Below are 19,577 nucleotides of genomic sequence, written 5' to 3'. Positions count from 1 at the left end.
AAGTACTCTCATTTTTACGAATTTTTCCGTATTTTCGTATTTTCCCCAATTTAACGTATTTCTCACCCATTTTGGTATTTTCTTCTGGACTTTTCACTGTTTTATGTATTCTGTCGACATATGCAAGATCCATCCCACTGCTCCCGACGTCGCGTCGACGTCATGATGCTCTCAGGCTATCACAGTGCAATAAATGCCCTAATTAGATATCACTGATAGAGGAGCATCCCTTCCAACTTCATCTTTTATAACTAGGACACCTGAGTGGGCACTATATGGATAGGTTGCAGGTTGTATCTATTTGTTAATAACAAATTAATATTTCGTCATTAGATGCTCCAGCGGACAACACACCCAGACAGATATGTAATTGCTCTCATAATTCTATATTTTCCAAAATTGTGCGCATGTTACCCAATTACGTGAGTTACGTGACAATATCACTAATACGACACGTTGCGTAACGACGTCGCGTCAATGTCGAATAGCTTCACGTCGACGTCATGATGCTCTCAGCCTATCAGAATGCACCATTATCTCGAGTTATGTATCACTGCTAAGCTACCACTCCGTTACTAGTGTGTGTGTGACATCATAGTGTTGAGAAGAGTACACTGGTAGAAATAGGGACGTCATGTCTGTTATGTCATAGAAAATTCTTTTGGTACTATCAGTTTATAACCAAACGTAATGTATTGGCATTACCACACTGCAAGAGATAAACCCCCACTAAATTATTGGAGCATGTAACATCATAGTAAAATTCCGATGATTCTTACAAAAGATACCATATTTATAACATAGCCCTACAAAATACGCCTCTAGAGAGTTAAGCCACATCTGCAACACCACGAGCGAAAAGCATTTCGCCCGCAGGATAGCCCTCCCCTCAGACTCCGACGTGCTGGTGTGTAGTCGTGAACACAGTTGCTTGGAGGATGGTTGTGGACACACTATCCAGCAATGACCGGAATAGTTGCGTAATAATCCTCTCTGCGCTGCTCGATAACATGGCCACTATATTAGTTCTGACTGAGCGATCTTCCGCCCGTGGTAATAATGGCAAACAGAACCTGTCAGTGGAAGTATGAAAGAATGCTCAAAAACACACATAGATTACGACGAACTCCTCCCCTGTAATCACTGCATAATGCTGGTAGGTATGGAACGTCTTGAGCAGTTGGGACCACCAGGCTGTGAACGGAGAAGCTCCACACGTCTTCCTGACATACCCCTTACCATCTCCCCAGCAACAGCAGATTATTTTGCATTGTTAAAAAATATATATATGGGTAATCATCTCCAATGCGAGAGACCCAGTAACTAGCACTAATAATGCTCATTCATTCAAGGAGGTGACGTCTCACCACAACATAACTTGTCATGACGTGCCGATGTTTTTTCAGGTGAACGTTGCTAACATTTTTAGCGCCAAATAATCCCCACCGCTGCCGTCCCTCTTTCTCTCTAGACCAATCAGAAACAAGCTCACCCTCCTCCCCCCAACCATCATGCTTTTAAAAGTTGCTTGGCTAACACCATTTTTAGGCAGTAGCGCTCCCAGATCGATTGAAGGGATCTAATTGCGATGTCTAAACAAAGTAAACCCTGCAATATTAATTGTATACACGAGAATAATTCTCGCCGTATTACAGTGCAACATCACTATAAGAGGCTTAAATAGATGTGGAAGTAAAACGAAGTGTGTAAATTCTTGCCGCACACAAATGATACTCAGCAATGGCCACAGTGCAGTAAAAATAAATACCTCCTATATACATAGTCATAGGCTCACACAGGTTACGATATCATTCTCTCTACATGATATAAAAACGCGACATTAGAGATCGATAAACATCTGTCGATAAGCATTTTCTCCAAAGATCAGTTAACCTACTACCAAACTGATTCAAAATGCGAACAACACAGTAACAGTGACTGCTGGAAAAGATATTAATGACTAGAACCTGGGTGGGTTTGTCGGCGCTATAGACCCAGGAACCATAGGGCCGACGTCTACACTGCAACCATGACATGAAATACTGACCAAACCTCGGCCGTGCAACACCTCTCTCGCTAGTTCCAGAGAGAGAACCATCTCATTGGTCCAAAGTAAGGGCTGTTAAAACAGCCTACGTAAACTGATAAATGGGGGGAGGGGGCGGGGGATCACCGATCTGTGAGTTTATCCAGTTAAAGGACAGCGAATTTCTCCTCTTCCAACCGCAGTCAGAGCGCCTGGAAGACTTTGCCCGCAGTGAAGCAATTACATAACGATATACGAGAAGCAAGCCGACACAGTAGTGGAGTCTGTAATCATAGAGGCCCGCTTGATAAGGATACCAGGAATCCTCGTAATTAAATTGGTAAAATATTGATTGAATTTTCTCTTTATGAGAACACTGAAGGGCGACCTGTTTTATTTGTTAAAACCCATTCAAAAGTCAAGAAAGCACAAAATGTTTTTAATTCAAGACAACCGGTTTCAACAGGCTTAGCTGTCATCTTCAGCTCTTAAGCATTTTTGTTGTAAAGCATGTAAACGTAAACTGAACATGTTTTACTACAAAAAAATGTTTAAGACCTGAAGATGACAGCTAAGAGTTTCTAAACCCGTTGTCTTAAATAAAAAATATTTTTTCCATCCAACCCTTGTCATGTACGTGAATAACAACACCTGGGAGCATTCCAGAAGGTTTGGGCAGTTCTCTTACTCTGCACATCAAATGTCAGAGGAGTTTCGTCCATATTCGTTATTTGGCTTAGTTCCACACTGTTTTGCTTTCGACGCTGAATAATGTAGCGATGGTAAGATTATATTTTCCATTCATGCTCTTGTGGAATTTTCTGAGAGCTTTTGGTTTTGATTCGCATGTTAGGCCCATGACGCTTCATAAACCTATAGCACCAGTCAACCCCACCTTTAATGTCTGGCCGCGCAGATTGGCCACGTGATTTGAGGCATCATGTCACGGACTGCGTGGCTCCTCCCGCCGGAGGTTCGAGTCCTCCATCGGGCATCGGTGTGAGCGTTGTTCTTAGCATAAGTTAGTTTAAGTAGAGTGTAAGTCTAGAGACCGATGACCTCAGCAGTTTGGTCCCTTAGGAATTCACACACATTTGAAAATTTTTAAAAGTCTGTTAAGGTCCACTGTAGCGTTGACTTACGAGCGTTATTTGAACGATTTTTGTATTAATTCCGATACCATTTTGACGGTGTCCTTGAATCCATTTCAATATGTCATTTTCTAGTTTCGGCCATTTTGCATTCAGTCCTCTATTTGCACATTTAGTCTTCCTCATTTGTTTTAGTTCTTCTTTACTAGCCCGACAATTGCGAATGGTTTTTTTCTGTTGGTGGAGGGCTGAAATGCAGCTCACCTGCTCTGTTTACATTTTCTTCTGAACATGCTATTACTTACAATTTATATCCCACAACATATGAAAACCTTTTATTTTTTCCATTACGAAACTAACTACTGTCAAAAATACCTCACTGTTACCGATAACACAAATCATATTCAATTCAAGTTCAGTTCACTGGCACCGTAGTCTGCAATGCTGTGGGTTCGTGATAGCGGGGCGGTAGGGAGACAGTGTTAGCAAGCTTGTGAATCCCCGCAACTCATTTTCATAGCATTGGTGCACTGCTCTTGTCAAGTGAATCCAGTATTGCCAGATAGAGATAGGTTTCCCGCACCGCCGAATATATGGCCATTTTTAACACTGGTGGGAATTTTAAATCGAACACAGGACATTTCTGTATTAATTTCGAGTATAAGATGCACCTGAAGTTTGGAGGCAATTTTTCGAAGAAAAAAGTGCGCCTTACAGTCTGTAAAATACGGTACACTACAGAGCACATTTGTGGCAGTTCCATTCAGAAGCTACTACAGTTCCATCTCTTCTATAGTGATGGTAGTTCCAATTTAGCAGTCGATATTTACGGAGCAACAGAAACCGTTAACTACAATTTTCTGCAACTAAATTTCAGTAGAAGTGCCAACTCACAGATTGCCAGAGACAACTAAGTTAGCTACGTTCAGCTGTATTAGATACAGGACTTCAAATGTCGTACCTCAAGCTATCACAAAGTTAAGTACATTTATCGTGAACATTCAAAAAATAATTAATAAATTATATATATATTTTTTAATTCTGTTGTTACATATCTGTCGTAGCGCCATCCTATTACAGTAGTACATATTTAGATACCGATAGCATGAATATACTACAAGTTTGTAGAAAGCTATTGTACGAAATACATTTTCTGGCACATTGCTTATTCAGTTATAACATCCCAACACAGGTCTTCACTTTTCCCAATTCACAGGTCAGCGCGAAATATAATTAGGCGAATTTGTCGCTTATCCCTGAAGGAGCTAAGCAACATTACTGCTGAATTGCTGAATCAGAACCACGTCCCACCTAATTTCTTCTCAACTGAATGCACATGATCAAGGAAATAATTGGTGAAGCATTTCAGAGATTGCTCTGCCTAGGACCCAGTACGTGTAGAGATGCCTACTGAGGCACAAAAACTCTTAAAATTTACGAATTTTTTACACGAAGAGCGAGCACCTTTTGCAGTATGTGCTGACCCTGAATGCAATTTCATTCCTGTATGACACTGTGGAGGTGACTCCACTGTCTGACATACAACTCTCACTGAACAATGTACTATTTTCCGCGTGTATCATGTTGTATATTCATATGTCTCAAATCGTACTTATTTTAAATCATATGAGGGGGAAGAGCCATCAAAATGGTTGCTCTCTGAGCTGCATGTACTTACAGAGTAAGTTTATGATATCTATTGCATCAACAACCCTTTATTCTGCAGGAAGTTAAATCTGAGTAGAGTAAAGCAATTGACTGCTATATTTATGAGCTGCCATTCGCAAAAACCTGTTATGGATCACTGCCATCTAACCTGCAAATTTCGAGTGCAGTAAATAATTCACGCAGTCAAGATTATAGTCTCCCATACCACGTACTCACTTCCTTCCACAGCTTGAGTGGGTATGATACTCATTTCGTTACTTAGCACTAGGTCGGTTTTGGGCTGTACAATGACCATGTTCACGTCGTACGTGAAAGCACAGAAAAACACATCTCGTTTTTGAAGAGAACAACTAAGAATTTGATGCTGTGCTTCCTGGATTCGCCATTATTCATGCGGGCAATGCATTAGAAACGCACTGAAACCATGTATAAGGAGGATATGCATCTCCCTCGAGCTGCACGGCCTGATGATGGAAAGTTTCTCTTTGAAACGAAGAAAGGGGTCTTCCTGTTTGAATATCTGGATTATAGAGTGCACTCACCGAAACCGCACTGGCTGGTATCTCTGAATTCTCTGCTAAGCTTACTGGTAATGCAATAACAGACGCCAAACATAAGCACATGTTGCGTTTTTGGCAGGAGTGTAATACCTCTAATTTCGCATGGACACATACGTACACTTCCTTGCAGACATTTTCGAGTAATTAAGGGGTGCTTGCATCGAAACATACAAGTCGGATACTGCCTGCTGCTGCACTATAGCTGGGTTGACATCGGGTGTTATTCTCAGTTGTTGAGCTCGAACTTTCAACCTTCGTCGTCGTGCTGTTGTTTTTTTAGTGCTGAATTCATGGGGGACTTTGTTAAAGTGCTCATAGACCACTGAACCAAATAACTCATGAATGGATGTATTGCATGACAAAACATCCATTGATTCAAGTTACATCCTGCACTTGGAAGTTAGTATTTATATGGGATCGTCATGCAACAACTTTCACTATTGGAGGGTATCGGTAGTTGACACATGCTGAATCCTACAGTTTGGGTTTCTCAGATGTTACAGATGACTGTGGTGTAGGATATGTTTTGGAAGCAGACTTGGCATTTTCTAATAGTTTACATGATGCGCGCTTCAATCTGCCACTATGCGCAGCGTATTAAGTTCTCCGAAACGGTTCCCATCACAATCTCATGAGAATGCTACGTGCCAAATAGAGGTGTATCATACACTATAGGAACCTCTAGCAATATCTCAGTTTGGGCTTCGAACTGAGAAGAGTCAACTGCATTATTAAATTCAACCAGTGCCCTTGGATGTAGGAGTATATGTACTTAAATACCCATAAAATATCATTCTTGACCTGTGCTTTAGACAAAGATTTTTACAAATGAATGAATAACTTGCTTTTTGAGAAGACAATGGGAAATATCAGGAAACGCTGCAATACTAAATTAGTCAGTCATTGGAAAGGGGGTCGTGGAGTGAGACACTCGATCGCCAAGCAAAGTTTTAAATGAGCAACCATCTTCCACTAAGATTTTGTGGCTCACTCTATATATTGCGAATGTTGCAATACAGTCACGAAACGTGTTTATGTCAGTATGTGTGTCCTGGACGTATCAAAACTCCACATCTACCGTTTTCATTAAGAGTTTGCTAAAACTCATTTTGAAGACCCAAAATTTATTTATCTGGAAACAGACTGCTTCATAGTCTTTTCGCGAGACATACGTACCACGAAGCAATATATTTGTAGACTCTTTTACGAACATACTCCCTCAGAACTGTAACAGTATATCATACTCTGATTCAGAATGCCTCTCTTGCAGCGACTTGGCTGATCATCTCTGTGATGCTTTCGGGCTTAGTAAATGTACCAGCAGCGAAATGTAGTACTTTTCTTTGGGTCTTCTCTATTTCCTCTGTCAATCTTATTTGGTATGGCTCCCATATTGGCAAGCAGTACACATGTATCGGTCGAACAAAGGTTTTGTATGCTACCTTCTTTGTTGACACACTACATTTCCCGTAAATTCTTCCAAAGAACCTCTGTTTGCTATTTGTCTCTCCTGTGATTACTGTTATGTGGTCGCTTCACTTTAAATTGCTCTGTATGCATACTACAAAATACGTTATGGAAGTAACTGCTTCCTGTGATTGTTCTGCAAACGTGTAATCACACAATAGTAGGTTTCTCCGTCCATGTACACACAATACGCTACATCTGCTTTATGTTGAGGCCACTCCATGGATCATGGGTCGGTCCTCCATAGGTCCTTCTGCGTTTCTCCATGGTCCTTCTGCGTTTCGCCACAGTTACTTTGGAGTCGGTATCTACTGCTTTCTGGGTGTCGTGGATGAACACAGCGAGCTGGGTTTCACACGATCTTTGTCTTCGGAACTCTTCTTGATTCTTACAGATGAGATTTTTGGTCTCGAGAAAAGATATAATATGCGAGCAAAAAACGTATTCCAAAATTTGATAACAGACCGACATGAGAGATATAGGCCTATAGTTTTGTGCGTCTTGAAAACAGGAATGACCTGCGCTTTTTTCCAACCATTAGGAGCTCTTTGCTGTTTCAGAGACCTACGATACTTTGCTGCTAGAAGAGGGGCAAGTTCTTTCGCATAGTCTATACAGAATCGCACTGATATCCCGTTACGTCCAGTGAAGTTGCTCTGTCGAAGGAGTTCCGTATCTTTTCCTCCCATGGTAACGTATTTCGATATCAACCATTTTGCTGTTACTGTGACGATTCAAAGGAGGTACTACATTGCAATCTTCGTCTGTGAAACAGTTTTGGAAAAAGACGTTTAGTACTCGCACTTCGAACTTTTCTCTGTCACTCTCAGGTTCAGTGCCGTTATGATAGCAGAGTGTCAGGACAGTTGACTTTTATCCGTTTTCTGATTTAACATAATACCACTGAGGCTTTGTCTACGTTTAAATTTGCATTGAAGCTCTCTTTTTCTTTCATAGCAGCTTTCTAACATGGCTGACGTACCACGGTCCACCTCTTCCATTGCCCACAAGTTTGCTCAGCACATACTGTACTTAGGAGTAGGTTTATTTTAAGTAACTGTGTATCTGTAATTTATGAAGTGTGGTTTGTTTGAACTCCTTGAGGTATGACAAGAAAATTAGTGTTTTGTAATGTATATCTGAAAAAAGCAAAAGAATATGTTGAAATTTTAAATTATTGTAATGTGAATATGTTTACGAAAGACGTATGTTTGTTCAAAGCTTTACGTGCTTAGGGCACTTGTATTTGTAACATGTAAACACTGTAGGAAAGTCCCTCCGCAACGAAAGTGGAATGGCGCGATGTAATAGGTGGGTGTGGCGGTCGAACTCAGAGGCTCCTATGTGTGAACAGCACGGAGAGTGTGCCTAGACTTAGCACGTTACACCTCGACGGTGCTAAGAGAGGAAATTGGAAGCTGCATTAGAAGGGATTTGCCTCGGATGTGTATCTGGCTATTACTTGGTATTCACGGAATAATATAATGGTTCTAATATGTTAAAAATCCGAAGCTAAGAAGAGTTTTTATACAGCACTCGCACATCAAGAGCCGTGAGTACAGTTAGCCCGCATTTCGCCTGCCACTAATCTTCACCACTGCTTCACAGACTTCATACTTTCAGTAACGTAATATGGACCTAATCTGTGTGTTTTTTCAATAATAATTACATAAAACGTCAATTCGTGTTCGAACCATAACTTCAATCCTGATCACGAACCTACTCAGGGTCCTCACACCTCAGTGCTACTAAAAACGAATGTTGTTGTTGTGGTCTTCAGTCATGAGACTGGTTTGATGCAGCTCTCCATGCTACCCTATCCTGTGCAAGCTGCTTCATCTCCCAGTACGTACTGCAGCCTACATCCTTCTGAATTTGCGTAGTGTATTCATCTCTTGGCCTCCCACTACGATTTTTACGCTCCACGCTGCCCTCCAATACTAAATTGGTGATCCCATGTTGCCTCAGAACATGTCCAACCATCCGATCACTTCTTCTAGTCAAGTTGTGCCACATACTCCTCTTTTCCCCAATTCTGTTCAATACCTCCTCATTAGTTATGTGATCTATCCATTTAATCTTCAGGATTCTTCTGTAGCACCACATTTCAAAAGATTCTATTCTCTTCTTGTCCAGACTATTTATCGTCCATGTTTCACTTCCATACATGGCTACACTCCATACAAATACTCGATGTTAACAAATTTCTCTTCTTCAGAAACGCTTTCCTTGCCATTGCCAGTCTACATTTTATATCCTCTCTACTTCGACCATCATCAGTTATTTTGCTCCTCAAATAGCAAAACTAACCTAATTCCTTCAGCATCAACCGAGTTAACTCGACTACATTCCATTATCCTCGTTTTGCTTTTGTTGATGTTCATCTTATATCCTCCTTTCAAGACACAGTCCATTCCGTTCAATTGCTCTTCCGAGTCCTTTGCTGTCTCTGACAGAATTACAATATCATCGGCAAATCTTACAGTTTTTATTTCTTCTCCATGGATTTTAATACCTACTCCGAATTTTTCTTTTGTTTCCTTTACTGCTTGCTCAATATACAGATTGAATAACATCGGGGAGAGGCTACAACCCTGTATCACTCCCTTCCCAACCACTGCTTCTCTTTCATGTCCCTCGACTCTTATAACTGCCATCTGGTTTCTGTACAATTTGTAAATAGCATTTCGCTCCCTGTATTTTACCCCTGCCACCTGCAGAATTTGAAAGAGAATATTCCAGTCAACATTGTCAAAGCTTTCTCTAAGTCTACAAATGCTAGAAACGTAGGTTTGCCTTTCCTTAATCTAGCTTCTAAGATAAGCCGTATGGTCAGTGTTGCCTCGCGTGTTGCAACATTTCTACGTAATCCAAACTGATCTTCCCCGAGGTCGGCTTCTACCAGTTTTTCCATTCGTCTGTAAAGAATTCGCCTTACTATTTTGCAGGAGTGACTTATTAAACTGATAGTTCGGTAATTTTCACATCTGTCAACACCTGCTTTCTTTGGGATTGGGATTATTATATTCTTCTTGAAGTCTGAGAGTATTTCTCCTGTCTCATATATTTTCCTCACCAGATGGTAGAGTTTTGTCAGGACTGGCTTCTCGAAGGCTGCCAGTAGTTCTAATGGAATGTAGTCTACTCCCGGGGCCTTGTTTCGACTTAGACCTTTCAGTGCTCTGTATAACTTTTCACGCAGTATCATATCTCCCATTTCATCTTCATCTACATCCTCTTCCATTTCCATAATATTGCCCTCAAGAACATTGCCCTTGTATAGACCCTCTATATACTCCTTCCACCTTTCTGCCCTCCCTTCTTTGCTTAAAACTGGGTTTCCTTCTGAGCTCTTGATATTCATACAAGTGGTTCTCTTTCCTCCATAGGTCTCTTTAATTTTTCTGTAGGAAGTATCTATCTTGCCCCTCGTGAGATAAGCCTCTACATCCTTACATTTGTCCTCTAGCCATCCCTGCTTAGCCATTTTGCACTTCCAGTCGATCTCATTTTTGAGACGTTTGTATTCGTTTTTGCCTGCTTCATTTACTGCATTTTTATATTTTCTCCTTTCATCAATTAAATTCAATATTTCTTCTGTTACCCAAGGATTTCTACTAGTCCCCGTCTTTTTACCTACTTGATCCTCTGCTGCGAACACTACTTCATCCCTCAAAGCTATCCATTCTTCTTCTACTTTATTTATTTCGCCCATTCTTGTCAAATGTTCCCTTATGCTCTCCATGAAACTCTGTACAACCTCTGGTTTAGTCAGTTTATCCAGGTCCCATCTCCTTAAATTGCCACCTTTTGGCAGTTTCTTTAGTTTTAATCTACAGTTCATAACCAATAGATTGTGTTCAGAGTCCACATCTGCCCCTGGAAATGTCTTACAATTTAAAACCTGGTTCCTAAATCTCTGTCTTACCATTATATAATCTAGCTCAAACCTGTCAGTATCTCCAGGTTTCTTCCATGTATTCAACCTTCTTTTATGATTCTTGAACGAAGTGTTAGCTTTGATTAAGTTATGCTCTGTGCAAAATTCTACCAGGCGACTTCCTCTTTCATTTCTTACCCGCAATCCATATTCACCTACTACTTTTCCTTCTCTTCCTTTTCCTACTACCGAATTCCAGTCACCCATGACTATTAAATTTTCGTCTCCCTTCACTACCTGAATAATTTCTTTTATCTCATCATACATTTCATCAGTTTCTTCATCATCTGCGGAACTAGTTGGCTTATAAACTTGTACTACTGTATTAGGCGTGAGCTTCGTGTCTATCTTGGCCACAATAATGTGTTCACTATGCTGTTTGTAGTAGCTTACCCGCACTCCTATTTTTTATTCATTATTAAACCTACTCCTGCATTACCCCTATTTGATTTTGTATTTATAACCCTGTATACACCTGACCAGAAGTCTTGTTCCTCCCGCACCGAACTTCGCTAATTCCAACTATACCTAACTTTAACCTATCCATTTCCCTTTTTAAACTTTCTAACCTACCTGGCCGATTAAGGGATCTGACATTCCACACTCCGATCCGTAGAAGGCCAGTTTTCTTTCTTCTGATAACGACGTCCTCCTGAGTAGTCCCCGTCCGGAGTTCCGAATGGGGGACTATTTTACCTCCAGAATATTTTACCCAAGAGGACGCCATCATCATTTAACCATACAGTAAATCTGCGTGCCCTCGGGAAAAATTACGGCCGTAGTTTCCCCTTGCTTTCAGCCGTTCGCAGTACCAGCACAGCAAGGCCGTTTTGGTTATTGTTACAAGGCCAGATCAGTCGATCATCCAGACTGTTGCCCCTGCAACTACTGAAAAGGCTGCTGCCCCTCTTCAGGAACCACGCGTTTGTCTGGCCTCTCAACAGATACCCCTCCGTTGTGGTTGCACCTATGGTATGGCTATCTGTATCGCTGAGGCACGCAAGCCTCACCACCAACGGCAAGGTCTATGTTTCATGGGGGGGAAAAACGAATATCCTTATTGAAATGAACAATTCATGCGTTTAAAAGTGATATTTTGTCTAAAGTAAAAGGAGTGCCAAAGTTAAAGTAAGAGTAAAATTTGGATACTTTGTTTATGGACTACTACAAGTGAAATTGTTAAGGTAGGAAGTTTAAGTATAAAAATTCAAAGGTCAATCAATAGGAAAGTGAGAACCTTAATTATTTAAAAGTTAAAACCATAAAAATGAAGTTGGTTAGGCTTTTGAAAAAATATCCTTAGTTTATTATAAAATATAGTTATGTACGATTACAGTGGAAGATTGTGTAAATATTATTGCCACGAATACTTGCTTCACAGGTGATTAAAGTACAAGTACATATAAATCTTTAATGAACCGATTTGCGGTAGTACTATTAGAAGTAAAGTTACGCAGATTATCAAAGATAGTGTAGTTCTGGTACCCATCATGAATGGTTCCTTTTGAAGTTAATTAAGTCCAGTGTTGCACTTTAATACCCTGCAAAATAATTTAAGTGAATGATTAGCTTTTAGAGATAGTTTTTTGCTTTTGCAATAACAAAAGAATCTTGGGTAGTGAAAGTATACGAGTTTATGCGTACCTATCATATTCTCCTCCTATTAAGAAAAAAATTAACTATTACTGTTACTAAGGAAAATTGCTATATGCAGAGGAGTTTAAACAGTTTATTTAAGATATTATTTATCTTTATTTGTGTTATTCATGTCAGTCACATGTCCTAAAGTAGTTCTACACTTCATGCAATGATGTTTCAGTAGTTTAAGTAATGCTATTGATTGTGGCCGTCATTAGTATGAGCTCGGTGCAATTTTGCTCCCCATAATTTACTTGTGTGTATGTTAATGGTAACTGCTGCTACACTCAGTGTCAGTTCGTATCCTGTTTGCTATTCAATGGCAAATCTCAACAAAAGTAAATTCAATAACTAATATCCAGTTTTCTCAAATTCATATTTCCAAATTAATGTGCTTAATTAGGTTGGCGACCGTTCGTTTTTTTTTTTTTCATTCACTTATAATTTTACCACTTCTGTTAACTCCCATGGTTAAGGCCTGTTTGGTTTTACTGTTAACTTCACAAAATTCGAAATTATAGTCCAATGCCCTTTTCCAATAGACTCACGCACGGTCGTACTTTGAAATCCTCTCAGAGGGTAACATTAGCGTGTTTCATGGTACGTTAGTATTATAATACTTGATTCAAGCATATTGTGCAACGCTCTTGAACTTTGCCCACTGATACTAAAAACTGCTAGTGCCGGAGCTGAAATTTTTATGCTGACTGTTCAAGTACTTTGAAATGTGTTTCTTGTCGTTCTTATTAAGCAGACCATCAGACATTTGAATTATTAGTAGTGATTGCCAACACATAACTACTTATATTTTGGGTTCCTATGTTAAATTGCATTCATAGATAAATGAGGGACCACTGGAAGCAGGATGAACACTGCTGACGATGAGGGACTCGACTCAGGCAATAGTAAAACTCCAGCAAGTCCGAGTCCAGTCCAGCAGCACTGTTCGCAGAATCGCCCCTTGCCTCCCAGCGTGACAGGAAATGTGAGGCAGGTAAAAGTCGGCCAGGGCTATGTTTAGTCGAGTGGGTGTAAGAAAAGAAAGTCGCACTGGCATCGATCATGGAGCCAGAAATATGTAGTACATCTACGGGATGTGCTGGACAACAGAGGTTTATAGCAAGCCTTTTCCACGGGGTGCGTGCCGCTTAGTGGCCAGAGCCCCGGAAGAACTGCTATTGTAGAGAGAACCAGCGGGGAAGTCAAACTTCGGCGAAAAATAATGATTGTTAAGATAACATCTTATAAGTGGAACGGGAACAGGAAGTTGGGACTTCTTTACAGTGCGCGACAAGCTGACATCCACCCGGGTGACGCCAGAGTGAATGACTAAAGAAATGTAAAGACTGCTCTTAGTGGTTCACATAAATAATCTAAGAGGAGAAGCAGAGAGCGTAACAGTGCTTACAGGGATCCATTCGCATTGGCCAGTGAGCGAAGGTGGGCAGAGTGAGGGAGTAAACGGTACACATTTTGGATCCCCAGAACTCACAAGTTTTTTAATTGGTTAACCACATGAAATTCGAGTTAAGAAGGGAGGCAAGCATCTTCAAGACAAAATCCTACTGATCGGCAGTCACAATAATTGGTATTCAACCAATCAAAATTACGCAACGCCGAAAAACAAACAACTCAAATTTTTTCTTGTCGGTAGCGCTCTGCAGATAGTCACATCTCTTTGAGATTTCAACTTCTGCGCTTCTAGGCTTCACTTCCAGTCCTCATTCTCGAAACTTCTGCTCATCAGGGACGAGAGGCCCACATAAAGTGGAGTTGAACTTAGACCGAGGCAGAGACGAGTTGTTGTTGCCAATCCCGTGACTGATTTCAGCCGCCACATGCTGACTGTAAGTATGGTGAGATCCAGCCACAACTGCGAAGCAAACTGTGGAGAAAGACGAAGTTTTTGCAACGATGTTCAGTGATTCCAATCTTCATTTCAAAGACTTATTTGCAGATAGAAGTACATGCTTTCAACCGTGGCAATATATGCACACGCTTATCCTTCTGTAGTATTTTCTGTCTCTCTGTATTAACCTGCAGCAGTCACCATTCGACCTCTGTTAAAATAAACGTTTTGTTCAGATATTGATTAACTTTCAATTATCATTTCAGATCCTTTATCCAAGCTTGCCAAGACGTTAGTTTCTTCAGAATGAATCTTTCACATTGCAGTTCCATGTGTGTTGATATGAAACTTCCTGGCAGTTAAAAAATATTGGACGGAGACTCGACCTCGGTACATTAGCCTTTCGTGGGAAAGTGCTCCAGAGCAGGGCTTCCCAACCTTTTCAACTGGTGGACCCCTTCTTCAGTCGAAAATCCATGGGGACTGAAAGCTTCTTAATACAAGTTCCATGTTCCCAATGACACCCCCCCCCCCTCCCCCCTCGGAAGTATCAATAGACTTTGGTTTAGAGATGAATGAAAACAACTTGAAGGTCAAAAATCGACTTATGAAATAGGTAGTGCACTGACAAAGCAAGCTTAACGTTTAATGATGCCTGGGGCCGCATACGTGGCAGCGAGTTCTGTGATTGGTCGACAAACCTCGCTCCGCGCATGCGTAAAAGGTTTCAGCGCATCTATCGCCGTGAGCCGGCGCACAAACGACCACCGTATTGTTACGAAACAGGCGATCAGAGAAGCCGCATTCTCCGGCACTAAACTGTGTATGCGTTCTCACTTAGGAACCGCAAAAGCTGCTTGGGAATACGACCTGAAGTAAAAGTACACGTTTCTTCCACAAGAAAAAAAAAGTGATGAATTTGATTTTCACATTTTTATTCAATAATTTTACTCATTATTTTACACGATTTGGTGAAGGGTGGCCGCGGACCCCTAGAAAGAGCCGGCGGACTCCTAAGGGGTCCGCAGACCACACGTTGGGAAGGCCTGCTCTCAAGCAAACGGTTTTAATCTGCCAGGAAGTTTCATATCAGCGCCAACTCCACTGCACAGTCAAAGATTCATTTTGGAAACATCCATCATTCTGTGATTAAGCCGTGTCATGGCAGAACCCTTTCTTCCAGGATTGCTAGCCTTGCAAGGTACGCAGAAGAACGTCTATGAAGTTTGGAAGGTAGGAGATATGTACTGGCGGAAGCGAATCTGTGGGGATAGCGTAACTCAACCAGTAGAGCACTTACCAATGGAAAGTGGACGTCCCGAGTTTGAGTCCAGAGTTTTAATTGCGAGGAAGTTTCGTTGGTTTACTGATTTCAGTTATAGTTAAATCCATTCTCTGTGAAATTTGATTACTTACGGGCAATACATTTTATTCACTGAAATCAATTTTTTGATTTAGTAGTAAAATGCATTGTTTAATCATTGATTTGATGAATGATGATTTACTTGTATCAAGTATCATAGGTTCAAAGTAATTTAATTAACTCAAGTATCCAATTAAAGATACCCACCACTAACAAGGGCTATAAACAGGTCAACTTATAATATTCATATAATCCTGTATGCACACCAAGTTTCTATATTTATTCATGTGAGAGATACATTATTGAGCTAAAACATTATGACCACTGCCCACCGTGAGATCGAATACTGCCTGATAGGGTTATGGGCATATGCTGAGCTAAGGAAAGAACTTAAGTAAAGTAGAGATGACTGGGGAATCATTACGTCGACGATACGGGCCACAAGTGGGAGAATTCACTAATATATACGACTTTCACAAAGAGCGTATTATTATGGCCGGTGCCTAAGAAAGAGCATCTTGGATCGACGAAGTTGGTCGGCTGCGACGAAGTTGGTCGGCTGTCTGCGTGCTACTGTCGTGAGCATCTATGGGAAGTAGCTGAAGGACGGTGAAACCACGAATAGACTACAAGGTGTTGGCGACCACGCCTCCTTACAGAAGGTGGAGGCTGGAGACTAAACTACAGCGGGACACGGCAGATCTGGTGACAAAGTGCAATACTGGTGCAGTCACGAAAAAAGCATTTAGGAACTTACTGGTCAGCGGCCATTGCTAAACATATGGTTTCACAGCAGTTGATCCTCACATGTTCCCTTGTCGACCCAACAAGAGCATCGATTACGACAGCAGCGGACGTGGGATCATTGAAACTGGACCATAAATTAATGAAAAAATGTCGCTTGTACATATGAATCAGGCTTCTTGTTCTATGAGTTACGTAAACCCGTCTGGATACACTGTCATCCAGGCTAACAGTAGCTCTAAATACATTACTGGCCATTAAAATTGCTGCACCACGAAGATGACGTGCTACAGACGCGAAATTTAACCGACAGGAAGAAGATGCTGTGATATGCAAATGATTAGCTTTTCAGAGCATTCACACAAGGTTGGCGCCGGTGGCGACACCTACAACGTGCTGACATGAGGAAAGTTTCCAACCGATTTCTCATTCACAAACAGCAGGTGACCGACGTTGCCTTGTGAAACGTTGTTGTGATGCCTCATGTAAGGAGGAGAAATGCCCACCATCACGTTTCCGACTTTGATAAATGTCGGATTGTAGCCTATCGCGATTGCGGTTTATCGTATCGCGACATTGCTGTTCGCGTTGGTCGAGATCCAATGACTGTTAGCAGAATATGGAATCGGTGGTTTCAGGAGGGTAATACGGAACGCCGTACTGGATCCCAACGGCCTCGTATCACTAGCAGTCGAGATGACAGACATCTTATCCGCACGGCTGCAACGGATAGTGCAGCCACGTCTCGATCCATGAGTCAACAGATGGGGACGTTTACAAGAAAAAATCCATCTGCACGAACAGTTCGACGACGTTTGCAGCAGCATGGACTATCAGCTCGGAGACCATGGCTGCGGTTACCCTTGACGCTGCATCACAGACAGGAGCGCCTACGATGGTGTACTCAACGACGAACCTGGCTGCACGAATGGCAAAACGTCATTTTTTCGGACGAACGCAGGTTCTGTTTACAGCAGCATGATGGTCGCATCCGTGTTTGGCGACATCGTGGTGAACTCACATTGGAAGCGTGTATTCGTCATCGCCATACTGGCGTATCACCTGGCGTGATGGTATGGGGTGCCATTGGTTACACGTCTCGGTCACCTCTCGTTCGCAGTGACGGCACTTTGAACATTGGACGTTACATTTCAGATGTATTACGACCCATGGCTCTACCCTTCATTCGATCCCTGCGAAACCCTACATTTCAGCAGGATAATGCACGACCGTATGTTGCAGGTCCTGTACGGGCATTTCTGGATACAAAAAATGTTCGACTGCTGCCCTGGCCACCACATTCTCCAGATATCTCACCAACTGAAAACGTCTGGTCAATGGTGGCCGAACAACTGGCTCGTCACAATACGCCAGTCACTACTCTTGAGGAACTGTGGTATCGTGTTGAAGCTACATGGGCAGCTGTACCTGTACACACTATCCAAGTTCTGTTTGACTCAATGCCCAGGCGTATCAAGGCCGTTATTACGGCCAGAGGTGGTTGTTGTGGGTACTGATTTCTCAGGATCTATGCACCCAAATTGCGTGAAAATGTAATCACATGTCAGTTCTAGTATAATATATTTGTCCTATGAAAACGCGTTTATCACCTGCATTACTTCTTCGTGTAGCAATTGTAATGACCAGTAGTGTATAAACACAGAACAGTGGGGGCTGTACTATGCAATGGGGATCATTCACCTGGGCGTGAACAAGGTCTGTGGTAGTAATCGAAGGCCCCGTGACGATTGTGGAGTAAGTGAACATAATTCGGACCACCCGTTTCCATCCACGGTTGCTGTCTTCCCCGACGGTGATGGCGTCTTCCAGTAAGACTACAGTTTGTATCAGAAGGCCAGAATCGTGATACAGTAGTTTGTGGAGAATGAAACTGAACTCACATCGATGCCTTGGCAGCTAAACTCAGCTGATCTGAAGCCGATGCTACACATCTGTGATGCTGTCGGGCGCCAGCACTGCGCCTGCAAAATAACGGACCATAATTTACGGGAATAGCGTTAACTGAGCGTAGGCGTCTGCTTCCACATACTGGATGGCTATAATTGAAGTGCAGTTACTCACAGAGGTTCAGTGTGGGATGTAGCTATTGTGTGGTTGCCTGATTGGGGAGTGAGGGGTGGATGTGGGGAGGCAAACAGCGAGGTCATCGGTTCCTATTGTATGGCAGCTTAACTCGGTACATATTCGAATGTGTTAATCCAGAACCGATTTACTCTGGAAAAAAATTAGTCTCAATTTTGGCAACCAGGAGCATCTCTGTCGCTATGAATTCACGAAAGACGTATAGAAATGTTTACATATGTAGTGGATTAGTAATGCAGTGTGGGCAGCAAAGATCAAACAAGTGAGAAAGTCATAATGATGATTTTACTATTAACCAGAGTTTACACAGTTTGTTCAATATGAGTACTGAAGATGTGTGGACGAGATGTTGTAGAGCGCCAGAACTGCACCTGGTGGCCAAAATTGGAACTAATTCTTTTCCCTGTGAATCGGTTCCGCATTAACGCATCAGTATATCTTCCAAGTTTTACTACCATACGATAATTACAGCCCGTGAGTAGCTGTACTTTGACTATAACCATCCGGTACCTCCAGAAACGTACCAAAGACTTGTAGAGTCCATGGCACATAGAATCACAGATGCATTGCACTCAAGAGGTGGGCCAACTCGCTATTAAGCAGGTGGTCATAATGCTTTGGCTCATCAGTGTATAACGTCCCGTAGTTCCAAGCAAATGAACAGAAACCTCGTTTCCGCTTTACTGGCCTTGTTGAAGACGTCCTTGACGGCGCACAAGTAGGATTCATAAGGAGGGTCATCCACGCAGCCGATCCGCGTCCAGACGCGCTGCACCATGTAGCGCGCGACGTGGCTGTCGTTCTGCACGGGAGAGGAGACGCCGTAGCCCAGTATGAAGCATGTGTCGCGCCACTCCGGACCCAGCCTACGGCACGACACACGCCCCACCCTCTGAGACTCGCTAACACTCGCCACAGGCTCCCAGCGCCTTGCAGCGCAGCTGTACTGCGCCGTAAGTACGTTTACCAATTTCACGAACACCACAAAAGGCCTAGACTGAACTTACAAGGGGCGTTCAATAAGTAACTCAACACTTCCTTTCGGCCAATTCGGTTGACAAAAGCGGAATTTGTTGTAAGACATACTGCAATATCCCCGCTTCTTCCTCTATATATTCATGAAGCTCC

The 19,577-nt window shown here is 42.1% G+C and overlaps 1 protein-coding gene across 1 annotated transcript in view; it reads right to left on the bottom strand.

Annotated features, from left to right (window-relative positions):
• LOC124795897 (granzyme B-like) overlaps positions 1-19,577 on the bottom strand; it is a 187,386-nt gene that overhangs the window by 37,983 nt on the left and 129,826 nt on the right. The window contains exon 4 of the mRNA XM_047259977.1: positions 19,138-19,315. Coding sequence (XP_047115933.1) covers positions 19,138-19,315 — 178 coding nt within the window. The remainder of the gene's footprint in view (positions 1-19,137; positions 19,316-19,577) is intronic.

Source organism: Schistocerca piceifrons, chromosome 4, assembly GCF_021461385.2.
Source record: "Schistocerca piceifrons isolate TAMUIC-IGC-003096 chromosome 4, iqSchPice1.1, whole genome shotgun sequence".
Taxonomy (NCBI): domain Eukaryota; kingdom Metazoa; phylum Arthropoda; class Insecta; order Orthoptera; family Acrididae; genus Schistocerca; species Schistocerca piceifrons.
The sequence above is the reverse complement of the archived record's forward strand: the minus strand, read 5'-3'. Positions and strand labels throughout refer to the sequence as shown.